The sequence below is a fragment of the Dipteris shenzhenensis genome, chromosome 23 (genome assembly GCF_047967505.1).
Source record: "Dipteris shenzhenensis isolate YYH24624 ecotype China chromosome 23, Dip_SZ_1.0, whole genome shotgun sequence".
In the NCBI taxonomy this organism is placed as follows: Eukaryota; Viridiplantae; Streptophyta; class Polypodiopsida; order Gleicheniales; family Dipteridaceae; genus Dipteris; species Dipteris shenzhenensis.
The window spans coordinates 19,817,390-19,845,129 of NC_141618.1; the positions used below are offsets into that span (position 1 = coordinate 19,817,390).

At 42.3% G+C, this 27,740-nt stretch overlaps 1 protein-coding gene across 1 annotated transcript in view; it reads left to right on the forward strand.

Annotated features, from left to right (window-relative positions):
- Nucleotides 1-14,853, forward strand: part of LOC147887091 (uncharacterized) — a 91,467-nt gene extending 76,614 nt beyond the window's left edge. Inside the window, exons 15-19 of the mRNA XM_087394042.1 lie at nucleotides 8,691-9,896; nucleotides 10,358-10,459; nucleotides 10,610-12,733; nucleotides 13,014-13,218; nucleotides 13,339-14,853. Coding sequence (XP_087250168.1) covers nucleotides 8,691-9,896; nucleotides 10,358-10,459; nucleotides 10,610-12,733; nucleotides 13,014-13,218; nucleotides 13,339-14,468 — 4,767 coding nt within the window. The 3' untranslated portion in view covers nucleotides 14,469-14,853. The remainder of the gene's footprint in view (nucleotides 1-8,690; nucleotides 9,897-10,357; nucleotides 10,460-10,609; nucleotides 12,734-13,013; nucleotides 13,219-13,338) is intronic.
- The last annotated feature ends 12,887 nt before the right edge of the window (nucleotides 14,854-27,740 follow it).

Here is a 27,740-nt window from a genome sequence, read left to right on the forward strand (position 1 = left end):
GGCCTTGGGCTACGCTAAGATGCAGGCGCGCGTCCGCGACACAATCCAGGATCAGACCTAGCACCTGGGAACGAGACTTGCTCCCAACTGCACACTGAGAACTGAACCCCCTGGGCCTCTTTTATAGACTCGGGCCCCGGCGCCAAAAATAGCGAAGACCTATAAATAGTTCGTACCCTTGCCACTCAACCCGAGAATCAAGCCTGCCTAGCTCTAAGCCTCCCCAAGCTAACCTGAGCTAGTTCTGTGTAACTAGTACACGTCAGATACCGATCCGTGCACATGACATACTCCCCCTCCTCTAAGAACTCACTCCTGAGTTTGCTAAGAAATCGCGAAATGTTCTTTGGAGGTTTTGTAATGTCTCCCATGTTGCATCCTCCTCAACACGATCCTTCCACTTAATCTTGTATTCCGTGATAGTACGATTTCGAATCTGTCTTTCACGAAATTCAAGAATAGATTCAGGTTCGTGAGGAATAAAAGTTAAATCTGTAACTTCTATAATCTCATGAGGAGAAACAATTTGATCATCAGCACCCAATACTTCTTTCAGTCTACTGACATGAAAGACTGGATGTACTTTAACATCAGGAGGCAATTCTAGTCGATATGCAACTGGTCCAATTCTTTTAATGACCTTGAATGGGCCACAGTATATGGGGGATAATTTCGGAACCAAACCAGTACTTAGGCTCTTGGATTCCTTAGGAATTTTCAAATATACCATCGTTCCTTCAGAGAACTCTCTAGGTGAACGATGTCTATTAGCATAAAATCTGTCCCGATCTTGGGCACTTCTAATAGATTCCTTGGCAAACTGCAACATTTCCTGCATGTCTTGCAAGAAGTTCTTAGCAGCATCATTTTGAATTCCTTTTAATCCAACCATAACTGGTGACTTAGGTTGAAACCCGTACATAAGCATAAAAGGACTATAACCTGTACTAGAATGCTTTGCACTGTTGTAAGCAAATTCAATCATGGGTAGATAATCTTCCCACGAAGACTGTCTCTTAGATACATATGCCCGAAGCATGTCTTCAACCAACTGGTTGACCTTTTCTGTACTGCCATCAGATTGTGCATGATCTGAGGAACTCATACTTAGAGTAGTTTCTAACTTCTCAAATACAAGTGTCCAAAAGTTACTTGTAAACTTTGAGTCCCTGTCACTGACTATGTCAGATGGCAAACCATACAGCTTGAACAAGTGGTCCACAAACTCGTGAGCCAACTGAACAGCTGAAATAGTTGTTCTTGTAGGTAAGAATCTAGCCATTTTTGTCAAACGGTCGACTATGACCCATATAGAGTCATGACCCTTGCGCGTCCGAGGTAAACCAGTAATAAAATCCATGGAAATACTCTCCCATTTATTACCTGGAATCTGTAAAGGCTGTAATAAGCCCGCGCTCCTAAGGCGTTCAGCCTTAGTAACCTGACAAACTCGGCAACCTACCACATAGTTCTCTATAAATGCACGCATCTTAGGCCAATAAAAGGTATGCTTCACAAGAGACAGAGTCCTATGTATACCTGGATGTCCCGCACTAGGAGCATCATGACACTCCCAGAGAATCTTGGATTTAAGGTCCAGAACATCAGGCACACAAATCTTTTCATTCCGGAACAGCAAGCCGTTCCTAATCATCCACTGACCTCCCGCCGCCTGTATCCTAGGTGGCACAATCCCTGAGTCCTGGTCAACCATGGAATTCCCATCCTGGACTTTCTGCCAATAAGAACTGAAATGACTATCAGTTGCGTATAGCCCTCTCAAGGATTGAAATAGGTCTGAGGATATTTCCGTAAATGACAAAGCATTTACAAACTTAACTCGACTTAAGGCATCCGCCACACTATTTAACGAACCTTTACGATAACGTATTTCGAAATCAAAATCCTGCATTAACTCTGCCCATCTGGCTTTCCTTCCTCTCAATTCTGATCCATCACACACATACTTAATTGACTGGTGATCAGTCAATACAAGGAACTTTGAACCATACAAGTAGTGTCTCCAAACCTTGAGAGCATACACTACCGCATAAAGTTCCTTCTCGAGTGTGGGCCAACGATACTGAGTGTCGTCTAGCTTCTTACTCTCAAAAGCTACAGGTCTGCCCTCTTGGAATAGAGCTGCCCCAATCGCATAATCACTCGCATCGGCCTCTAAAACATAAGGCCGGGTAGGATCAGGTAATGCAAGAACGGGTGCTTCCTTGATAGATAACTTCAAGGTTTCAAAAGCCTTGTTCATTGCATCATTCCAAGGGATCGGCTGAGTAGACCTGCGTCCACGACCTTTCAATATGTTGGTCAAGGGTACCGTGATTTGTGAATAATCACGGACTGACTTCCGAAGAAATACCGTAAATCCTAGGAAAGAGCGAAGTTGTTTCACAGTCTGAGGTATAGGCCAATCTAAAACCTTCTGGATACGATCCAGATCAATGCTAATACCTTCAGAAGAAATCTTGTGTCCTAAGTAAATGATCTCCTTCATAAAGAAGTCACATTTACTCATCTTGGCATAAAGCTTATGCTATCTTAGAACAAGTAAGACAACCCGAAGGTGTCCTATATGATCCTCAAGCGTTTTACTATATACCAAGATATCATCTAAGAACACTACAACAAATTTGCCCAGATAATCTCTGAACAAATCGTTCATCATCTGCTGAAAAGTAGCAGGAGCATTGGTCAAACCAAAAGGTAATACGAGGAACTCGTAATGACCATACCTAGTCCGGAATGCGGTCCTATCTATGTGTTTAGCATAGATACGGATTTGATGATAACCCGTACGCAAATCAATCTTAGTGAAATACTTCGCTCCGGCCAAACGGTCTATCAAATCATCAGAACGAGGTAAAGGATAGCGGTTCTTAATTGTAACTTTATTTAGTCGTTTATAATCTATACACATCCTCCAGGAAGAATCCTTCTTCTTTCTTAAGAGGACAGGTGCACCCCAAGGAGATTTACTTGGGCGGATATAGCCCATATTCAGGTAATCCTGAAGCTGGATAGCTAACTCATCCTCCTCGACTTGGCTCATCCTATACGGTGGTACACTGATAGGTTGAGCCCTTGGGACTAAGTCTATGCGATGATCTACTGCCCTTTCTGGAGGTAACCCTACCGGCAGTTGAGCTGGGAATACGTCCTTAAAATTATCTAACAACGTTCTCAATTCTCGGTGTTCAAACACACTTAATTCATTTTTGTTAATTACCGAAACAACAAATGAAGAAAGTGGAATCAAAACACACTGATAGACATCATAATGAGAAGTGTTCAATATATTCCGAAGCTGCATCGCAGATACAATAGGCCCCTGAGAAGGGATAATCTTATCACACTGAATACAAAATTGGGTGCCTTTGTCTACAAAAGAAAGTGTATGCTCCGTCCATCCGATCTGGATATTGTGGGTTTTAAACCACTCTATCCCGATCAACAAGTCTACATGCTCTAGATGCATAACATAACATGTGAGAGCTCCCGTGTAGGCTTGAATCCGGATGGGAAGCGCTTCAACCTTGCGATCCCAAAACTGCTTCCCAGCTGGAAGCTGCACCTCGTAGGTGTGGTCGCTAGGTACTGTGGACAGCCCCATCTTCTGCACAAATTTGTAATCAACAAAATTGTGAGAGCTGCCCGGATCAAAGAGAATGTGAACCTGTTGGTCCCTAACTTCTCCATAAACTCGGAAAAGATCATGGGAACCAAACAACGAAGTATTAAAGGTACAATTGCAAGAAAGGGGGCAGGTAATGACATTTACTGAAATACCTGTCATCGTAACCTGGTTGGCTCCCTTGGCTGCGGTACGTGGACCTGCCTGGAGCTTCGGTCCTAGCACCAATTTCTGGTTCTTCCGCTTAGGACACTCATTCTTCGTGTGGCCCCGCTCCTCGCAATAAAAACACCGGCCCTCTTTCTTGAGCCTGAGAGTGCGAAGGAAACGGGCCTTACCATTCTTCGCAGGAGTTAAGCTTTTCCTGGAGGCGTTGTCCGTAGACTTCGTCTCCCCAATACCAGTCGCATGCTGAAAGAACTTGCGTTTGTTCTTTCTGCTGGTCTCGGTAACTGTGGTTGCCTTGGTACCGGCCATGGTATCATCATATATGCACGCATATGTCATGGCCTCCTGCAATGTTGTGCACTTGTTATTCTTAATCTGTAACTTATAGGAGTCTGGCAAACCATCCACGAAAAAACCTAACAAGGTTACAGGATCCATTTTAGTGGCCCTGGTTTGCAGATCCCTAAATCTTTGAAGATAAACTTCAAAAGTTAAATTCAATTTTGACATATCGAGGGCTTTGAGCTTGCCGACGATATCATAGTCATCTTCCTTCTTCAGGAACTCCTTCCTGAAGATACCCTCAAATTCTGTCCAAGTGTCAGGCTTAGGCTGAAGTTCTTTCCACCAAAGCAAGGCTTTACCTGACATAAACCCTGCTGCTAGCTGAATCTTTTTCTCATCTGGGTAGGGGTGAAATTGGAAGTGAACTTGCCACTTGTGCAACCAAGTGTCGACCACCTCCTTTGTTCTTGATTTCTGGTCACCTGGAAAGGGATCCGGAGTGATATTCGGGCCTAGCACGGAGGCCATGGCATCCACATGCGTGAGTGCCTGAACCGTGCTAGCCAGAAGAGTCAAAGTAGCTTGTATCCCTTGGAGTTGCTGTGTCAACCCCGACTGATTAGCGTTGACCTGCTCAAATTTACCATCCAGAGCAGTCGTGAACTCACTGAAGGCTTTCTTAGTGATCAGGTCATCATAGAGACCCTGATCATCCTCTCCCACTGGAGTGTAATCTAATTCCTGCTCTCCCATAGTGAACTCGGGATTCGGAGCATCAGACATGGCTGAATACTGACTCGATTACAGGCTGAGAGAAATAGCTGGGAGAATCGAAACTGGAAGGAGAAGAGTAGAGGAAAGAAACCGTCCCTCCAAGATGTGGCGAAATCAGAGAAGCTGGCTGGAACAAGAAGATGTCGTGCACCAACGATCAGCTCGCGTAGGTGATGGTGTCCTTCTGCAGGTCCGCTGCAGGCCGTACAGTACGGAATAGCTGCTACTGTTGCAGCCGTTTCGTGGAGGCGGATCTCAGGCAGAGGCAGGTCGCAGAGCTGCTGCTATTGCAGCCGTAGCTAGATGGCGGAACTCTGGTAGGGGCAGGCTGTTCTTGCGCTGTCAAGCTTGAGGCTATGGCTGGACTTGAGGTCTCGCCAGTCTTTATAGAAGATAGCACAGCTATTCTGGAGGCTGTGCTTTCTAGAAAAGCCTAGCCACGCTTTCCAGAAAAGCTGGCCTCCCAAAATTGGGGCTTGGGGCTAAATTTAGCATGCACACCCTCCAATCTTGGAGGGTCGATGCTTTTTTCTGCGCCACCTTCCAAGCTTGGAAGGTGGTGCTTTTTCGCACCTCAGCCACCCCTAGATGCTACTGACCGCACCCTGCTCAGCCTGACGCACCCCCTGCCTGGGCCGATTTCTGCACCATCAGATGGCGCACTCCTCAGCCTCACCTACCAGCGACACTTACCTCTGTGCAGCCCTAACCAGCATCCCGATTCCATCTCCTACCTAACAGCCCTGTTTCGCCTCTCTTCCACACTCTCCTAGCTAGAACTTCACTCCCTCTCTCACTTAGGCTCTTCAGTAATTTCGAAATCAAGCCTCTCCTTCTTCCTGCCTTTTCCAGATATTCCTTCACCCCTTATACCCCAGGTAGACAGCAAAAACGCAGCAGGTAATCTCGAATTTTAGGGCATACCTGGAAGCGAAATCCGTCAAATTTCTCGCATCAGAAGTTCCTACCTCAGGAGTTGGCTCTGATACCAACTGACACATCCCAGCACTCCTGAAACCCCTGATCTGCAAAATAACCACACACAACATCAGAACTGAGCAGGCTGCTCACCACCCAACCGTGACATCTACGGGATGTGATCCCGAATCAGAAGATGTCCCCCCGAGTCACGAGCTGAGCTACTGGCACGAACCCCCAATCAGATCCCAAACCAGCCTGGTGTCCCATACCACTAGGTGGCGCTGTGAAGCCCTGGATCTGCCACTGGGCCTTGGACTACGCTAAGATGCAGGCGCGCGTCCGCGACACAATCCAGGATCAGACCTAGCACCTGGGAACGAGACTTGCTCCCAACTGCACACTGAGAACTGAACCCCCTGGGCCTCTTTTATAGACTCGGGCCCCGGCGCCAAAAATAGCGAAGACCTATAAATAGTTCGTACCCTTGCCACTCAACCCGAGAATCAAGCCTGCCTAGCTCTAAGCCTCCCCAAGCTAACCTGAGCTAGTTCTGTGTAACTAGTACACGTCAGATACCGATCCGTGCACATGACAACACATATGCACAAAGTGTGTTTGTGGAGGCTTCAATAACTTAAGGTCATTGTTAGCTCTATACGTAATCAACACTTTAGGCGTCTTTGTGACAAATCGGATGAAGGCACCAGCTGTGTCCATAAGCCATGACACCCAATCCAACTTACCCACATCATCAATCAGCAAATCCAAGCAATGGGCTGCACATGGGCTCCATACGATACGCGGGAACTCCTTAATTATTGTGCCCATTGAGACACAATTACTTGCATTAACTGTTATTACTTGTACCTTATTGTTGTCGCCAATATCCAAGATTTTTTGCTTTATGTGAAGGAAGATAAACTCCCCCGTGATACTAACGCTTGCCCCTAAAGCATCAACAACATGCAAGAAAGTAGTACCCTTGCAGCATGACACCAAAATGTTAATAACATGTCTCCCATCACTCCATCCATTTGACAGGATGCTGCAACCATACTGTGCCGAAGCCTCCTTTATGGGCTGCGATTCTCCATGCACAAGATCTACCTCCTCCTTCAATTCCTTAGTGCGCAAGGCCTTGCAGGTAGGACCCTCCCACTCCTCACCAATGCGAGAGATGGTTCTCACCATGTGCCTCCATTGTGGAGTTTTGGCAACATGAAAAGGCAAATTGCATTGATAAAATGTATACGTATCTCCTGACGAGCTTGCTTCTCGTAGACACCTCTCATTGATTTCTTAATGTTAAGCTGTCCCATTTTTCCTCCTGCAAGATGTGCTGGCTGTACATCAGTACCTTGAAAAGAGGAGCTTGCATGCTCCTGCCTTGCCCTCTTCAGAGTACTACCCGCTGCTTCAATTTCTTCACTGCTCTCTTGAACTTCATTGGTATGGGCTGCAGCTTGAAGTTCAAATCTGTGTGCCACAGGTGGTGGCACTTGCTTGAAAACTTCAACTCCCTTTGTTTTTGTACCTCCCAAATGTGGCTCCACCAAATTCCAGCCCACAATAATTGCAGACCAGTGCTTTATCCCTGTAGGCCATAGGAGCCCACAATAGTCACATGGCTCCAAGTTGCATCATGTTGTCTGCCCATGGCACGAGAGAGAGAGAGAGAGAGAGAGAGAGAGAGAGAGAGATTTCCTTTGCAAGCCTCTTTGTGTAACATGTGGCGACTTACCGTGCTGAAAGATGAATGCAAATAGAGACCTCAAGCATGAAGGACAACTTATGATATATATAATGTTGGTAAAAATGCCCTACATCTTCTTTTACATGAATGCTATAATGGCGTACAAAATGGATATCCATTGGAGTATCATGCTGCTGTAAAATGACACCAAAAATGTGATGGAAACTCCCCTAACTGATGTGGGAGCCTATTGTTGAACTCAACGCCTAGGAGGATACTGTTGGCTTGCTATGGTTACACCATGGCTCTTAGATATGTGGCATCTGCTCCGCCGTTTTGTTTGGCTATGGTCAAGACTAGCTGCTGGAACGGAGGGCCAGAATCGTGTAGAGTGAGTCTTGGGATAGCTGCCTGGAATGAGAGCCTAGGACTCCTTAAATAGGGCCTAAAACATGAACGATTGGACTGGTCGGTTAGTTGATCGACCTAATCTGGTCGTCCCTTTTGATTGATCTGGTAAGCCCAACTGGGGTCGCTTGGTCCGGCTTGGTCTGGTCCAGTTGCTGCCCACTTTGACCGTGATTGGCCCTGCCACTGTTGCGCACTTGTGTGTCTTTGCGGGGCAAAGGGTTGCAAGGTCTACATCTAGCAACAAGTTTAGAAGAGATAAACACAATATGCACTAGTGCCAGACGTAGGTGACAGAGACACCTAGTTGCATAGTCAGCAGTCTATTTTGGCGCAATAAGGGCCATCCGCTGTTTACTGAGAGGTTATCCCTCCGATTAATACTCATGCTGGAAATTGACCATCGCCTTCATCAGCTATCTTAGAGAACAGAGGTAATTTTGAGTATTACATTAAAACTTTAAAGACATCCGCTTGCTTCTTTTTTGCCTATTTGGTTGTTGCAGGTGCTTATTTAGCTCCTTTCATGGATGCTATTATGAAGAGTTTTTATCATTATGAAGATGCGAGTTTTTTAATTTTGATTTCCTGCTTTTTCAAGGGTGTCTAGCTATCACAGATGGAGGGAAATTAGAGTCTTATTTGGCTCGTATGAATGGGTGTGGAAGAATGAAAGTATGTTTTCTTGTTTTTGTGAAAGTAAAAGACAAGGGAAATGGTGAGAATTTCCTTTAATAGTAATTTAGTTTTCTTTTCTCAATGATGGATTCATTTGAATTGTTTGTGCTTTTGCAGATGCATCTACGAAGTGAGAAGACCAGTCAAATGGAAATTTTGGATGACTATATGCAGCAACAATTTGGTGTTAACTCATATGAGCGTGTTGATGCCTGTCTTGTAATGAATAAGAAAATGGCAGCTGTGCAGCGTTTCAATGCCCAGGATTCTGGGTGTTTTGTCTTCCTACTGGACAAACGTGCATGTTCAGCATCTATAAAGCTGCTGTCTGTAAATTGTGTAGTTATATTTGATAGTGACTGGAATCCTCAGATTGATATTCAAGCTCTCACTAAAGTGGGGTTTAATCCCCAAATCGAAAACTTGACAATATGCAGGTTCTACTCTCCTCATACTGTTGAGGAAAGAGTCCTTATTTCTGCCAGAAAGAACACCGATCTTGATAATAATTACAATGCCTTTACCCTTGCGCTATGCCAAAAGTTGTTGAGATGGGGAGCTCGAATAAATTTTGCATTATTTGACAATAATTCTGGACGAAAAGAGCAGGTAAAGACAGCTCAGGAAATCAGCTACTCCAGGGAAGATGCAAACCTTCTTTTAGGAGGACAAGTCTCGACTGAAGCCTACTGTAATAATCGCTATTGGAAAACTGCTCTTTGTCCAAGAGAAGCAGGACGGTATAGCAAGGCTGTCCTCTTATATGGAGAGACCAATGAGGAACTTGCTGAAGAAGACACAGTTACTGCAACAGATTTTTGGCTGGAGCTGCTAAGGGATAGGCAGATAGAGTTACAAGATGCTCAAGGAAGAGAGCTGAGGACCAGGAAAAAGGTGCAATATTGTGAAGATTCATTTACTACTAATAGCAATACACAAGGTTTAGTGGAAGAGGAAGATGAATTACGGAGGAAAAAACGAAGGATTTCTGAGATGGCAGAACTTTGTTCCGGTCCTATTGGATTGAAGAGTGGAAGAAGCACTTTGTTTGAGCGGGAGATATCACTTGATCCACGTGCAGGTACTGAGGGCTTTGCTGGTGCACTGAGAGTGGAGAGTGGCCAGGGCCTCCAGAAAGCTTTGGCCAAACCAAGTGAATCCTCTCCACAAATACCCAAGAAGGGTTCGATTGACGGTGCTCAGCAACAAAGTGGTAATGAAGGTCCAATTGAACCTGTTGCTGGTGTGAGGACAGAGCAACAACAGTTGCTTTTGAGCATGAAACCTGATCTGGCTAAGCTCTGCCAGGCTTTGCAGTTTCAGGTACACTTCACTTGGGTGGCATAAAGTTTAGTTAACCTGCTCCCCTCTCGTGGGGGTATGGGGGGTTTGGTTTTTTTAATTATTATATTTCGGGCAGAGAATTCTCATGGCTTGTTCAACCAATTGTTTTGCATGTCTAGGTTGGGTGAACAACAAAATGTGTATGATACAAAGGAATGCAAGATTGGTCTTTTGGCATTTATTGGTGGCCCTTGTCCTCCGAAACAGTGATAGGATGCATATCTCTTGCATATTAGCAGTCATAGCCATCTTTGCCTAGATGCTTCCCTTCAAATAGTTTGCGAATGAGTGGAAAGATGAACTTCTGTTAGATGATGTCGATGAGTGATATGCACTGACTATTTTTGACTACCCTTGCTCTTTAGTTATTTTTTCACATGTGCTTGACTCTGCAATGTTTTGTAGAAAGCTCATTGACATAGTTTTCCTTCCTTCCTCAGGAAGATACAGCAGTGCATGTGGAACAGTTACTTTTTTCAGTTGGAAGCTCCTTCAAATTGCCAAAGGAAAAACATCTGCTACATGCAATCGAGCTCTCCCTGGTATATAGCTCTATCAAGTTTGTATAGAAAGAAAGTTAAAACATCAGATGAAACTTCTGTACATTTGCTATGTAATGGCTTGTTCTAGTAACGGTAAATCTGTGGAGATGGTTGAATTACTAATCAGACCCTTTTCAATCTGTTGTGTAGTGCTGGCTGGCAGCTGAGCAACAACATTATTCAATAGATCGCCGTGCAACTCTGTGTCTGGCAGAGTCCTGCTTTGGTGTACAGCTTGACAAAGTTGAGACTGTTTATGCTAGATTGGAGGAACGATGGAAGAAAAGGTTTGCTGCTTTTGAGGATTCTGTTCAGCAGTCTTTGAGTTCAAGAGGTCAAGAACATGATTTATTGGAAAGAGCAGACCCAAAACTTGTTGATGCACAACCAGGAAAGGAAATGTCCTCACAAGGGGAGACACAGAGTTTGAGGCAAACAGTTTTGAATGCATCACCATTGGAGCAGCAGCGAGTACCCACCTTGTCTGAAAAAGTGGCCCCTTCATCCCACTTAAAAGACCGGGCTGAAATTGAGCAAAGAAGTGAGGGAGATCTTTGTGTGGACAATTGCAGAGTCTCTTCGGAACAGCAAGAACCTTCACCACGAAGCCTGACATTGATGAAGGAAAAAGTGACCAATCAGAAGAGAGAGCGGATGCAATTTCTGTTGAATGTTCAGAAATCACAAATAACAAATCTTGATAGGATAAAAAAGTTATTCTTAGAGAAACTGAAGGAGCGATATCTATCAACATGCTCAAAAATCAAAATCTTGAAACTCGGGTCAAAGCATGAAGATCAGATGCTGTCTCGGGAAGAAAACTACTACGTTAAGAACAAGAGCATGTTAGGGATATCATTTAAGTCAGTACGTGATAATATTGTGAAGCGACAGTTTGAAGAACGCGAGAAGGAGAACAAGCTCATGACTTCACATATACAGATGATAACTGCTGGCCAGATTCCACCTCCCCTTCCTAATATTGATGTTGGAAGCATTGACGTCAGTGAAACATATGTATATAATGTTCTCCCTGCATTTTTAAAGTCAGTCTTAGGCGCCGTGGATTTAGGTGTGGCACCTGTTATACATAGGGCTGTAGAATTTGTGGCTATGAGCGAAGGAAATATAAATTCATCTGCAGCAGGAGACCATTTAAATCAAAATCCACATGTTGGCAATAGTGCTGCTCAAAATTCCTTGGGACCTGGAAGGTCAGACTCCCATGTTTCTTCTGCCAGGACAACAAGTATCTGTGAACCGGTTTCACAGGCAGTTACAAGACAAATTCAGCCAGGTGGTTCTCCAGATACTCTTAGCATTCCAGGGAATGTTCAAATTAATAACCAAGTAGGTAGAAGACATTCAGATGGACCATTCCAGAAAGAAAGTCATCGCCCACAGAGTACTTTACAGCAAAGGCAGCAGCATCACTACCATGATCAACAGAGGCATCACCAACATCAACAGCAGCAACATCCCAATCCAGATTATCAGCAGCAAGAGCAGCAGCAACCAAGATTGTCTACACCATCCACAGACCGAGTTGGTGCACAACAGGTTGTCATTACAGGGCAGCAGCAACATCCTCATCCAGATTATCAGCAGCAGGAGCAGCAGCAACCAAGATTGTCTACACCATCCACAGACCGAGTTGGTGTACAACAGGTTGTCATTACAGGGCACCAGGAATATCCATTTGTGGGAACGAGTGTCAACCAACCACCACCGGCACAACCACCACAACTGCAAGTGCAGCTGATCCCACAACCATGCTTACAATCAGAATCACAACCCCGGCCACAGGTGCAGCTGGCACCTCACCAGCAGCTGCCTCAATTCCAAGTGCAGCAGTCCCAAGCTGTTACTGTAGCTCCTGCTGGGCAGCAACGGCTTCAAGACGTGCAGAGTTTTAGTAACACAAGTGAGTTGGGACACAATATTGCAACTAGTCGTCCTCCTGCTTCTCTCACATCAGGAACCGTCCATTTACCTGCCACTACATTGCGCGGTACCAATCGTTCAATCAGTCAACCAGGAGGCATGCCAGCAAGTTCTCTACAGGTTTCATCTGGTGCAGGAATGAATGCTTCGTGTGCTGTTGCCCAAAGAGTGACCACAGGCACTGGTAGTTCTGTTGGCACATCTGTAACCCGCAGTCTGCAGAATATTTCATTACGATTGAATCAGCCACATCACGCTGATCCATTGGTTCAAGAGTTGATGAGACTAAGGAAAGAGCAAGATAAACTTAAGAGTGCACATGAAGCAGAGGTAGATTCTAATCCATGCTTTATTTCTGTTTTCATTGATTTAATCGTCACTGTTACCTATAACTGTGTGCTCATCTAGTTTGAAGATGTTATGACACCATGTTATGACCGTATTCGGTAATATGCCAATGTGGAACCATTACGTGTGATGCTCTATGTGCTAACTTCAGAAGGAACTGTGTTCATCTAGTTTGAAGATGTTATGACACCATGCTATGACTGTATTTGGTGATATGCTAACACGGAACCATTACTTGTGATGCTCTATGTGCCAATTTCAGAAGGACAGATTAAATGCTCAATATAGAAAAGAACTAGAGGCAATTCAGAAAAAGTTCAGGGCAATGATACAAGAGGAGGATGAGAAGTATACACAGAAAGCAGGAACCCTAGAGACAAATATGAAAAAGGTGGAGATGAATCGTCGTCTAGCTGAGGTTTTCAGGCTGAAAAATAGTCATGACAATTCTGGTTCTGTAAACTCAGGTATATCCTTATTTTTACGTTCCTGAGCTTCAAAAAATTGTGTGGGCATGGGATATACATAAATTCAGTGTACCAGATGCATTGTGCACATGAAGCCCTGATTCCCAGGATTTGCTGCAGGAACCGCTAGTGGTACACAAGATTTTGCTGGTATTGGTCAGACGCAGAGTCGTCAGCAACAGGTTACATTAGCAAATATGAGGACACCTTCATCAACTCTACGGGGTATATTAATACCCCCAGTTTCGGGTGGAGACCAGAATAGATGCACCTTGCCATCAGCTTCACCTGGTGCTGCTGCATTAAATAGTGCATCTGTGTTTGAGCGGCCAGTGGTTCCTGCTACATCACCAAGCACGTCTGCAGGGGTTTTTGTACAATCATCAGCGACTCATGCAGCAGCAGCGTATTCTCAAGTCCAGGCCACGGGCGGAATGTGTTTGCAATCTGCTCATGCTAACAGCCCTGTGGCTTTGATGCCGTGTCAATCAAGGCCTACACATCATGCTCCTAGTCAGAGTCCTCACCTTCGTGAGAGCAGTCAGCTCTTTTTGTCAAGGTCTCCGACACAACGTGCATGCCAGGCTACTCAAGCACCGAATAGAATGCCTTCATCCATGGCATTAGTGCGAAATCCCACAAGCTCCAGCTTGCAGTATGCTGTTCCAGTTTCATCCACACAAAATGCCCAAGCCACGAATTTATTCAATGGGGGTACATGTCTGCCTGCCACTCAAAATCAATTCACAGCAGCTTCTACAGGAAGAACCTCCACATATTATGTCACTACATACTCAACAGCTGTCGCTTCTCATTCCAACGTGACATTTCCATTCTCAGGGGATGTCAATACAGCTGGTTCTATTATGAGCTCTCTGCCACAATTGAGTCAAGGTGTGGCCCAGGACCTCCTCCCTTTTATAGGACTTCCCATGCCAATTTCCAGTTCTTCTATGGCGATGGGCAACTCACTTGAAAGGCCTATCATTAATAATTCAACCCATGAGGTGTCAAGGGCCCCTCTGGTAAACAGTTTAGAACCACAGGCTGAGGAGAATACACGCACATTATCTGTTTCTGAGGCTGCATATGGGCTCATCAATGAAAGTATATACAGTAGAACCTCACCTCAAATGGTCGGTCAACATGCTCAAATTTTAAGCAATGGTTTAGGGTTGGCGGCAGATATTTTTGATGAAGCTGGGAACATTGCATGTGCTGGGATAATTTGTTTGTCAGATGATGATTGACTATATGGTTTAGCTGTCAGAAATGATTTTCTGGAAGCCATATCTCCTCCAGAAGTTTTTCAGTGTTGTATAGAGCGGACATCCGCAAGGGTGAATACAGAAGGCAATTTTTTGCATTGCTTCGACTACATATTGTACCAATAGAAATCTAGTTGGCAAAGAGACAGCATGATTCTTTTGCATCATATTTGTAAATCTGTTTTTTTTTGAGGAAATGTAACATATATGAGAGCAGGCTAATTGCTAGCCATCCAATTGTTTGTCGAACAATGTCTGTACATTGGTTGAGATTAAGCGGTGGCATCATTTGCGGGATTGCTTGTGGTTTGCTCCTGTAATTATGCTATTTGACAGCCATTTTCTTGGAGGTACTATAACTGTAATAGACAAGCAATTCCGTCTGGAAGTTTACTCAGGATTTCCCTCCTGTATGCACCTTACTCTGATCAGTACTTTACGTGATATGGATAAACTTATTATGGTGTTTCTGTTGAAGGGGGTAACAATCTCAAAGTTGCAATTAGAGACCGAATATCTCATGAGGCATTTCCAGAAAGACTAGTAGAGCTTGAAATGCTCGATGAGACCAGATTGAGAGCGGCATATGGCATCAAGATTAAAAAAAGTGCGCTGCAAGAAGTGGTTTGACGGCAAGCTCTGAAACAAGGACCTAAAAGGAGATGATCAGCCTTGGGCTGTTATGATGCGCTCCTTACTTGCTCACATCACCACTCCTGCTTTTGGTTTTTGGCAACCCACACACACACACACACACACACACACACACATGCTCACTAATAATGGTTTTATGGCCCCATTCACACACACACACACACACACACACACGTTTGCATAATATCAAGTCAGCTCAATAATGTTGAGGGTTGATGTCTAACTGAATGCTAGGCTCAATGGTTGAATTGAAAGAGATGTTACCCATTGGTACCTTGGTGGTGACCAATGGAATTAGTTGCATGATGTCTAACTGAATGCTCATCCAGTAAAGGTGTTTGTCAATTCAAACCGTGTTTAAATGTGAAGTTTCAAAGGAATTCAGCCTTATATATCGAGTTTTTATCGATACCGTTTCAGTTTTGCTTCATTGACAATGATTATGAGGGGGCATGCATACGGATGCAGATGTTGGGTGTTATGGCCCCTGGTTATGCCCTAGTGGACCCGGAACGTACACATGTTCCTATCCATTGTCATCATTTGGCTCTCATTTCTTGATTCACACATGCAAACCACATGCATAAGAAAAGAATTTTCGTGAATTGCCTTTGTTGCATATATATGAGTTGTAATGATGAGATCTTGTGTTATTTTATCTTGAATTTATTATTGGACGTGTCTTGCGTAGTTGACGTTACACCATCTCATCCCCCATCAAGATTTTAAACTTCACTAAACCCTTGAAGCCCTTGCAGCTTTTCAATTCTTGCAACATGTTCTAGAAAACCATAAATTGTTGGCCATAGTATATAAGATGGTAGGATTTAAGCGGAGGTTTGTGTTTGTCGTGATACGCACTTGCTGGCAGTGTGCAAAGATGGCCATGGGACATGTGGAGTGGTTTTGATGCTTTCGGTTTGTACACTGAAATAGATATTGCAATATGTGTTGCTAGTGCTGTGGCTACGAGGGTGTCTTGGAGCCCCTACCCTTCATGGTAGAAGGCGCATAGTGAATGTGAACTTAGGGATTACAATAGTCACATACGCAAAAATTATTTTTGTAACTTTTGAGAAATAAGGTGCAGTGGGCAATCTCAACAATGTATATAATCTACAATACTTACCTCAGGATTATAGATATGGGATCAAAGTATAGAATAGTTTTCACAACCCTTATTTCATGAATGAATCTCCAATGCTAGGATACTAAGAATCTTGGAGAGTATGATCTGTTTATTCCTTAACATGACATTGTTATGGAATTTAGCATCCAAAAATTGGATCCTAAATGAGTCAGACTCATTGATTCACGCTAGTATCTATCCCAAACATTTTTTCTAATGTTTTTTATTTTTGAAGTTTACATTGATATGATATTTTCCCCTAGCAGAATAAGACAAATAAATGGGTGAAGTTTCAAGTAAAATCTGTAACTTCCTATCCAAAGCCTGGATGAGCATGATTTCAACGCCAACATTTTTTAAAAATTGCATACAAAGATGCCAGGCTAACGATTGAGTCAATCTATAGTTTCAGATGTCAAATTAATTAGACCTACATTTAACGTGCTGTTCTCGCAAAACAGCACGTGAAATGTGATTACAGACTCCAAACCCCCAAAAAATGAAGTTTAAGTAAATTTAACTTATGCTAAGTGGCCATCTCTCCCTGTCGCCCTTTGCTCTCCCACCGCATACCTTCTCTCCTCTCTTGCTTGTAGAGTAAGACTCCATTCATTGTCCCTCTTCCGCCCTCTTCTTGCCTCCCTCCCTTTGTTGTTTTTCTTCCCACCTTTTCTCCCCTTCTCCTCACAAAAAAAACAAAAGGTTACATATATGCGGAACACCTCCTGGCAACCTTGTTCCTTCCTACTGGTCGGTTGAGATTAAATCTCAGCCGTCCATTTTGCAAGACCCTAAAACCAGGAATCGAGTCGATGGAAAAATGAACGAATTTCGTCTCCCAAGCCACCTTGACGGCCGGGAAGGGCCACTTGTCGCCCTTTCCCGATTGAAAAACGGGTCGGATTTCAGCTCCCGGCATCCGGCCTGTCACCGGAAATCCTCCGGGCTTCCTCCTTGGAAAGTACTCCCAATGGCCCTTCCCTACTCCTTTCCAGGCCTGCTTTGTGAGAAGGAACCATTATCGTCGTGATCATGCCACAGAACCACACGAGTTTCTCCCCGCTTCCATTGCAAGTCTGGCGATACAAACCAGAAAGTTTGGCAATAAGAGCAAGGAACGCACCGGTATCTTGCCTACCAAACTTTCTGGTTTGTATCGCCATAGAGCACACATGCAATTCTGACTTCTTCTTCTTCTTCATCTTCTGCTTCTTCAAAGCCTTCCAAAATCCTGTTGGTCTTCGTCTTTGTCTTTGAATCTTTGCCCAATTTCTTCCTTCTTCGCCTTCGCTTTCAGCTTCCATGGCTTCCTTTTTCCTCGACGATTTCGTCGGCCAAGGTTCCCTCCTCGACATCCTCCCTTCCCTCGGCGAAGACGGCTGGGACGACGTCCCCACCCTCAAGATGATGAGCGCCCAGGATATGGAGGCTCTCAAGCTCTCTCAGCAGCAGCAGCAGGTGCGTGTCATCTTCTTGTTCTGTCTTCCTTCGTCATTTTGATCTTCTCATGAGATTTTGGTCGCATCTGCGGCACAGCACCGGATTTGCCTTGTCTGCCGGTGGATTAAAGTGCTAGATGGGTTCTGATTTCGAGAGCATCCTGCATCAACAAAGCAAAACCACAAGAATCGGCCAACTAGCTGGAAAACCTGGTCGAGAGCAGCTTAAAGGGGAAAATCCACCAGCAAAGAAGGCAAATGCGGCATACATGCAAAATCGTTTGTGTTGCATGGCATAAAGAACGGGCTGGACGGAGTCTACGGCTAATACTTGCGTGCTTCTTAGATAATCGTTCCAATTGAAAAACACTCGTCCATGGGCATCTCCCGCTTTTCAATTCCTTCTAAACTCTCAGCTTCTACATATGTTCCCAGGCCAACTAAGCAGCGTTGCATAAGGGAGCCGATGAAGTACGAAGCATTGGGGGACTTCTATTATCTTTGCTCTACAACTTCCATCCGGTTTGTCCGTCCGTCAACGATGAGAATCACGAACTCTGGGTTCGGATTTGCAACCGTCTTCAAACTTTCAAGGCTGTCAGCATTTGTTCCGCATGGATTGTTTCGTGTCACTCAGGTCACTCGTCCTTGCAAGAACCTTGGCAACTCATACGATCTCCCTTGCTCAACACATTGAGAGGCTAACATCATCGGCAAAGCAACTGCATGCCCCAAGAGGTATCTGCTTTAACATCACGTGTAGAGGTTGATTTCTTCAACAGCTTCTCCCTCTCTCAGATGAAAACAACAAGGTGTGCTACACACATTACACCAAAGTTTCTACCTATCAAATAAGCAACCATGACCCTGAAATCCTATCCAATCTAGGAGTATCCAATCAATTGAGGATAATATCTCAACAAGTGAAGGTGAAATATATGAAGATGTGGACGTAGAAAACTTCTTTTGAACCATGTGACAACGATGAAAATTTGAGCAAACTCAAACTCATGAAAGAAGGCATTCTGGCAAATTTCTTTTGAACCATGGGATGTCAGTCGGTGGGGAACAAACAATTCAATGGGAACCAAAGTAGCATGGTTCTTTGTGGCCTTGGTTGATGAAGCCTCCAAATATCATCTTACCCTATTGATAGAGGAAAGAGCTACCTAGGATATCCTCTCTATCAATTTAAAACGATATTCCAAACCAAAAGCAAGGGAAAGAAAAAAAAGGTAACGAAGAATGAAACATGAAACAAGTAACAATCACATAAAATGACAATAAGTTTGCAGAAGTCTTCCGAGAGCATATGATCAAAACACACTATATTGATTGTCAACTCACCGAGCAGCCCTATTGGGCTTGTAGTAGAAAACAAAGAATTTGATAATGACCTCGACAAAAGGCAACAAAAGCCTGAGAGATTCACACAACTAACTATAGCCTACATAAAAAGGATGAGAACTTGAAATGACACACTATCAGAGATAAAAGCCATACAAGCTTTTGATCGTCTGCAACACATGCAGCTCAAGATGGCCACACTAGTATAAGCCACATACGCTCTTGATGCAAGGCGACTCCAGTGAAGTGAGCACACAATAGCTGCGACACATGCAAGACACTCCAAAACACTGATGCCAAGTGTCCATGCAAGCTTTTCACCACTAAACTCCCATGAGGTTAGTATCTAGATACCTAGATAATTCTACCCCCCCCCATGAGGTCAGTACCTAGATACCTAGATAATTCTACACCCCCCCCCCCCCCCCCCCCCCCTCATAAACTAAGTGGGAAAAGATCTACTACTACCATAAAGAACATCAAACGAATCATCTATCACCAAAACTATCGCTTTCAAACCAAAACTGTTGCACCAAGACTATTGCTTCAGAATGCAGCACATCAATCATCGGTGGTGAGTCTCCTTGGATTAGTCCTGCAAATTGATCATCCTACTCTTTTCAATTAGGTACCCTTTTGCATTGCTACTGGCATCTTTACCCTCTTTGTATTTAATGTCAAATGCTTTCTTGTAGTAGTTCTTCTCATCGTGCCCTTCTCGTCCACAATAGCCTCAAGCTAACGAAACCTTCTTACCACGATTTTTGCCTTCTCTCTAATCTTTTCTTTCACAAATGCTTGTTCTCCAATACTTGTGCTCAAATCCACTCTTCTTTGCTCGCTAAGCAACATAGCAACCACTTATATGTTACCCTTACGTATGTAAAAATAATGTAAAAAGGGGGTTTTTAAAAATCCTTCTGTTGAACCCATGTGTTATGCTTACATATTTGTGAGTGACCAAGTATAGCTATGACACATGCAACACACTCTAGAACATTATCCTCCTACACAAGAGACTATGAGAGAGTCCTCCACACTAGAAAGTACCACTATATAAAAGAACCGATTGAGGTCAAGAGCCATGATCTCCAGCACACCTACTCCAATCATATGCTGGTCACCAGCTCGACGCTCATGAAAGGCCAAGAGTGGAATTGCCTTGTTGTGAGAAACTACGTGAAAGAAGGAGAACAACATCCTTATACTAGCCACATCCTGAGGACCATGCGATGATGCTAAGTGTCCAAGCAAGATTTTCACCTCTAAGCCCCCACGAGGTTTACCTAGATATCTAGATTATTCTAATAGTAACAACCAAGTGTGACCCAGACCTGGATGAAAAGTACTTAACAACTTGGTCCATTTTTTGCCTAAAAAGAATCATCTAGAAGGAAATGGAAAAGATTAGCAAATATGAGCATTACAGTAATGCTTGTAAGAGAGGAATACATATCAAGGACAACAAGGGACTTGAAGAAGCTTGCAAGGCAGAGGAACCATCACTTGAGAACCAAGCTCTAGTAGAGAATCAATCACTAGATTCTCAAAGCACTATTTCATCCCAATGTGAGAATGGTCAACACAAAAGATATAAAATAAAAAATCATTAAGACAGTAGGGGGTTAAAGCATGGTTAGGTGGTACCATGTTTTTTCTTTCAAGTAGGAAAAAAATGATGATTTGAGGGTTCCATTGTGGCTTCAAATTCTAAATAATATTCTTGAAAGTGCTTTTATGGACAAAAATCTCTAAAAGTACTACTAGTATTTTTTAAATTCACCTAAAAATCTCCAAAACAAAATAAAAAATAGTATTAAAAGCAGTGTGAAAGACACTATTTTTGGTACCACCTAACCATGCTTTAACCTTAGGCCAAGTACCATCAACAAGTAGCAACAAAAGCCAAGAAAGTTTCTTGCATTGGTATGTGCACCTAAGAGAAGAACTTCAAGAGCTATATGAGGGAAAATGTAACATAGCAATGGCCAAGCTTAGAAGAACTTACAACTTCAAGAACTATATGAGGGGAAATGTAACATAGCAATGGCCAAGCCCGTAAGGGTCTTAGAGCTTATAGAAACAAATAGCCAAGGGGAAACCTCTGTTTATGAGGTGCCAAGAAAGACAAGTAAATTGAAACTTGCCATGAAAGGAGAACAAAATCCGGTCTACATGAATGATCAACTCACACACAAAGAAGAAAATTAAGTAAAAGCATTATTGAGGGATTATAGGGATTTTATGGGCTTGTTCCTATAAGAAATAGAAGAAATTTCTCTTAAAGTGGTAGCACACATCCCACTTATTAGGGAAAGCGCCAACCCGAATTTATATATATGGACACTATAGGGAAAATTTAAAGTATGGCACCATGGTGTACTAGGAATTATAAAACTATTGGACACACACGTTCATATCCATTATGAAAGAACTTGAAGTTAAGAATATGAATGAATATGGAAAAATGAAAATGCTACTATAAATAGAGATCATTAACCTCTACCCCTACAATTAGAGATCACTAATCTCCACGTAGCTGAGATAGCAGTCTCTAACTTCTTAGATGGGTTTACTGAGTACAAACAAGTATAAATTGCTCATATCCAATGGGCCATGTACAAGGCATTCCTTACTAAATTTTTATAGGTCTTCCTACATGACTTACTCATACATTCAAGGAAAATGGATGAGTTCAAATGTCTTAAAGAGGTATTGAAAAATTGTAAAGGGTATGGCATCTCCTTCAACCCTCTAAAGTGTTGGTTACACATGAACTTGTCTTGGGACACATGCTCTATAGACCTGGGATTGCTACTGACATGCAAAAAATATAGGTACTCAACATAAATGCTAAGTGTGTACAAGTATGGGCCATGTAGAGTACTATATGTTATTCATCCTCAAGTACTCTAGTTGCAAGACTCCTATACAAGCACATAAGCTATTGATAAAATGTGCATCGGGAGAAGAATATGAATAGGCATTTTAAACACAATCATAGCCCCTATACTAAGGGAGACAAACTAGACATTGATTTCCATCATGTACATATGGATGGTTCCAACTATGCAATAGGAAGTATTGCATACTAAGGGATACAAACTAGACATTGAGTTCCATGTACATATGGATGGTTCTAACTATGCAATAGGAAGTATTGTGTCAAACTGGGGAATACAAAAGAACTACTATCCAATATTCTTTGCAAAGCATGCAACTAAAAGATGCAAAATTGAGCTACACCACCACAAATAAAGAAGCACTAGCAATGGTCTATATTGTGAAGAAATTTAGACATTACCTATTGGCCATTGACTCTATATTTAGTTTGCATTTCACGCAACTAAAAGATGTCTAATTGAGCTACACCACCGCAAAGAAAGAAGCACTACCAATGGTCTATATTGTGAAGAGATTTGGACATTACCCATTGTCCACCATTGAATCTATATTTTACACTAGTCCCATCAATCCTTGTTATATCTCCATATACCATAATTTGAATAATCAAATGGCTTTTATTGTTACAAGAATTTGACTTCAAATAGTGCTGTAGAAGGGAGGTCAATACTACACAGTGTACCACGTGTCATGGTTAATGACAACAAAAGCGTCAATTGGAGGAGAAGATGACATGATACCCCCTTGTCAAATGTTGCATTGTTCCAAAGAATTTTGTCATTGACCAATTTGTAAACATCATTGGGTATTTGATGAGACAAGAAGAGACCTTGGAAACTAAACTAGTTGATATGCAATAGATCTAATCCTAAAAGCTAACCCATGTTAACTGATTATAGGTCAACTATACAAAGTATGAAAATATCAAATCTTAACGTCTTTTATGATGCTAGATGAGATCATGCCAATCGCTTGAGAGGTTCATGAGGGTAGTATAAGAGGACACTTTGCCAATGAAGACATAGCACAAGGAAAATCTATTTGGTAAGCTGCTAGTGCCTAACACTCTGGAAGGATGCATAAATAAGTGTAATGTATGCCAAAGAATGATTAAACAAGACAATAGACAAGGATTTCAAACCCCTAACAATACTTGTTTCAAAACCCATTTGAAAGCTAGGAGATTGATTTTATGAGACCCATAAATCCAACTATTGTGGGAACATATGCCCGATACGTTATTTGGGGCTAAAGATTATTGGGCTGAATGCAAAACAAAAAGGAATGCAGATGCTACAAGAACAACAAAATTTCTAAATGAAAATGTGATCATTTGATATGGGTGCCTGATAGACGTTGTGTGAAATAGAGGCACCCATTTCATGAAAGAAGGAATCATGGAACTTTTGAGTGGTTTTGTGGTCATCCATAGAAGAAGCACAAGCTGCTATCACAAAGGTAATGGGAAAGTGGAGTCCACCAACAAAATACTATGCAATGCCCTCAGTAAAATAGTTGAACCAAGCATTTTAGCCTTAAGAAAAGCTAAAGGTAGCCTTATATGGGCATATTAGACTACACTCAATCTCAACACAAGATTTAAATATTTTCAATTCGTGTATGGGCTTGAAATAATATCATACCAAGCCTACATCTCATAGTACATGGGTGCCTAGGATATTAACAATCCCTCCAAGAAATTTTATACCAATTGGAGAAGCACATAGAGAGCCTATGATGCCAATAATAGAGGAAAGCTTGGTTTGATAGAAACCTCAAGGACAAAGAAATAAACAAAGGCAATTGCAATTTACCCAAATTGTTTTCTTTGTTGATCTCCCATTTTTCCTAATGCTTTCCTTGAAGTCACCTCTGTCATGAAGGCTAGAATTTTTGCAAGAACTTGCCAGATGGTGGAGGAAATCCTTGGACCGAAATTGTGTATGAAGAAAAGAGGGTTTTTCATTTCTTTCCTTTCTCTATAAACCTTTCTCTGAGAAAGTATCATCGGCTTGTATTATCACAGCAATTATTGTTTGTAAAAGATTACACCTTCAAAATTGGTGTTGGGAGTCAAAGGTCGATAGTACCTACTACCCCCAGGCCATCACTCTTCTTCACCGCTTGAGCCGTATATGCGAGGAAACTTGCACGATCCTCATGGGAAATCTCAAATATATAAGTTAAGGGACTTATAGGATCAAAACTCTAAATCATAGTTCTGGAAACCGTCACTAGAGTTTCATTCATTTCAATGATCAACAGGAGTAGACTCAAGTGCTACTACAATGATGTGTATGCCGTTGCTGATAACATTAGAGATTTGGGATTCACAAATAAAACTTAGTTGTGACTAGATAACCACACGATAACTCATTCATATATGTAAGGTAGGTGCCTTAGGTAGTCAACAAATTTAACCTAGAACCCTAGGTATAGGTATTGGCATCATATGAACTCTCCTGAGACAAGCATGTAGGAGGTGTCCCACTTAACTGATCATGCATACAGAACTCACATGTCTTCATGCACAAAAGGATTTGCACAAATAAAACCCAATTGAGTATCAAAGAGCAAAAAAACATCATGCACTTAATTCTAGAATGAAGGCAATAGCCCTTGGGTGAATAGCACAAGGCACCCAATAAACTTTAAGTAGCACAAGGCACCCAACAAACTTTAAGAGTACACTTGCACATTCCATAGGTGAAAACATGAAGCTGGTAAAAACCAATGCATGCCATCAATACAAGACAGCACAGGTAGAAAGTACACTCAATGCAAAGGTATTAACCTTGTTAATAGAAGACAATACAAGCTCAACACAAGTAGCAAGTACACTCAATGCAAAGGTATTCACCTTGTCAATCTCAACAACTACACATAAAGTTCACCAATGAAATCCAAGATTATAAATGCAAACCCTAACCCTCATCATTGACTACTTCATCCTTGCCTCCTTAACAAATATCCCTCTCAATGAGCAATCAATCAAATATCAAGATATCGAGAGCTTCTATTCAATAGAAATAGAATACATGAAGTGACAAAAAATTTAATGAACAAAATTGATGCAAAAATTCAAAATCAGACACAAACCTTATCAATCGGAGGATCTATATGCCAAGTTAAAGACAAACAAGATACCGTAAACAATCATTATCAATGTGAAAAATCTTTTACACGTGGTATTCAAGATCAAGTACAAAAAAATGTGTCAAATCATTGATCCACAACTCACTTTGTGAAATCCACAATGTAGAGAAACTTTCTAGAAGAATTCTTTAAAAACAACCACATTATAAAGAAAGTTAATATTAAGCGTGGACTATTTAATAAAGAGTCAATATGGCATGCAAGAGGTGGAAGGAGACATGAGGTGAAGGTCTTATGATTGTAAGGGATACGAGATTTACTTTACTAGTTGTGAAGGATATATGTAGATAAGATCAACTATTATAAATTCACCTTTACTTTAGACAGAGGTGGAAATGATGGTATGAGGGTGAGATGGAGTACAAAAGTGTAGGCAACTATGGAAGGGTGGCAATAGAGGGGGAACACTAGGGTGGGGATGAAGGGTGGTGATAGAGGGGCAAGACAAGAATGGTGGCAGAGGGGAAAGACAATGGCGGAGACAAAGGATGAGGGTGGGAAAAATATATTCCAAATCCCTTGTAGATCCCCCATTAAGCAGATGTGCCCACCTTGCTTGTATTTTGCCCACCATTGGGGCAAACCATTAGCCAACATTCAAATATTTTTTTAGCCATATGGCCCAAGTCAAGCATAGTGGTGGCTTGGTTAGCCCAAGATGGGCATAGTGGGGTGCCCTTAGCCTCATGTACATTACATGCAATTTGCAAAATTCCATGATATCCATGTAGAATCCTTGTGGACCACCACACTTGTCATTGCATGAAAGTGATAAAATCCTTGTTACCAACATACTTTGAGTGACATCTAGCAAAATTGTATAGTCCAATCTATCCATAATTCTCGTAATTCAATTCATGATAACATGTGATTAAAACTAGCAGTGGTCTCTCTCTCTCTCTCTCTCTCTCTCTCTCTCTCTCTCTCTCTCTCTCTCTCTCTCTCTCTCTCTGGTCCACATCCTTCACCATGGTAGTTGGTTCTTTAACAAGGTAGACTAGATCCCGAGGGGGCCACTAAGAAATATGTAAGATAGCATGTGCGATCAGTGGAAGGGTTTTTATATTTTTATGGAGTTACAGAAAATATACATACATAAGGGATTTTTAAATTCAAAAAGTGAAAATTTTTATACATAAGGGATACTTTAATCATCTCAAAATTTATAGAAGGGGTGTATATAGGTTATCAAAATCTGTAGGTAGGGTTTTTTTTTAATATCCCTTAATTGCACATGCTATATGGGATTTTCACATAGTGGCCCCCCTGGGGACTAGATCCTCCACCAAAATGGGCCACCTCATACACAAAGGTGTCCTATCTTGATGTCATCTTACAGGTTTTCCATATTCCAAGATAAATAATTATATGGTTGAAATTAAATTAATCATCACATTCATTCAAGTGTGCAGTCACAGTGACCCATCCAGTGTGGTGGTTGGTTGTCAAACAAGGTAGATGGGTCCTCCATTTCAATGGCCCAACTCAACCATGATGGTCCCTCATCTCAGTGGGCATCCCAAAAATTTTCCATATTTCAAGATATTTAATTATAGCAGTTGTTGTTTGATTCATCATCACATACATGCAAGCATGTAATTAAAACCAACATACAAGCCAAAGTTAGGCATTGTGGTAATTAGCATTTTATTTTTAGCCAATAGTTGATTTAGTTGATTAATCGGAGTTTGGTTCATCATACATTCATGTGAGGACGTAATTAAAATAGCATAATGGGCCAATCAGGCACACTGTGATTGCTAGAATTTCATTCTAACCCAATCTCTTATGCCATGCTAAATAATTAGAATTCAATTATCATGTCTTTATGACTAGCACACTGTCCACATCCTCTACCATGGTGGTGGATGGTCCACCAAATCCTCCACCATGATGGCACACCTCAATTACAATGTCTAAATTGGATGGCCCCATTTTGATCATAATGTGCCCACATCCTTGACCATAGTGTTTGGTCCTTCACAAGATCCTTGGAGGATTATGAGATCCTATTTCTTGTAAAAGGTGGACGTAAAAAAGTATGGGACAAAGGAAGGGGAGATGGAGGTGGACTGTGGAGGGAAGGAGCTTCCCACCAACTTGACCTCTACCACCAAATCTAGCCCAACAATAGATGTATATGAGCCTAATGTGACTCTAGTTACAAGATTGCATGAGGTGACTCCCAGTCACCTCCAATAGATGGCCAGTTCTTTGCATGATGATGGAGAGCTGCACTTTCCCAGAATCGATTGGAGAGCAAGGATTTTAGCTCCCAGTTAAAATTTTCTTCTCTTCCCAGTCAGAAGGATAGTAGCCATGGAGGAAAGCCTTCCAACAAGCTGCATCAAGCAGGAGGTGTCCGAGATATGTTTAGAAGCTAATTTCCAAGGGATCCTTTTAGAGGATATGCTTGAAAGAGTGGGAGGCCCTCTTATGTAGGGACTGTTCAGTAGTTTAAGGGAGGACTTTTCACCCCCCCTTTCACATGCAGTCATTCTAGTGCTCCCCATTATGAACAAAAAGAAGACTCGCCTTTGCAAATTTTAGAGGATATTAGTCATCTCCCTTTGACACAAGAGACTTCTAAAGAGACACAAGGGACCAACTTGGAGGTAGAGAATC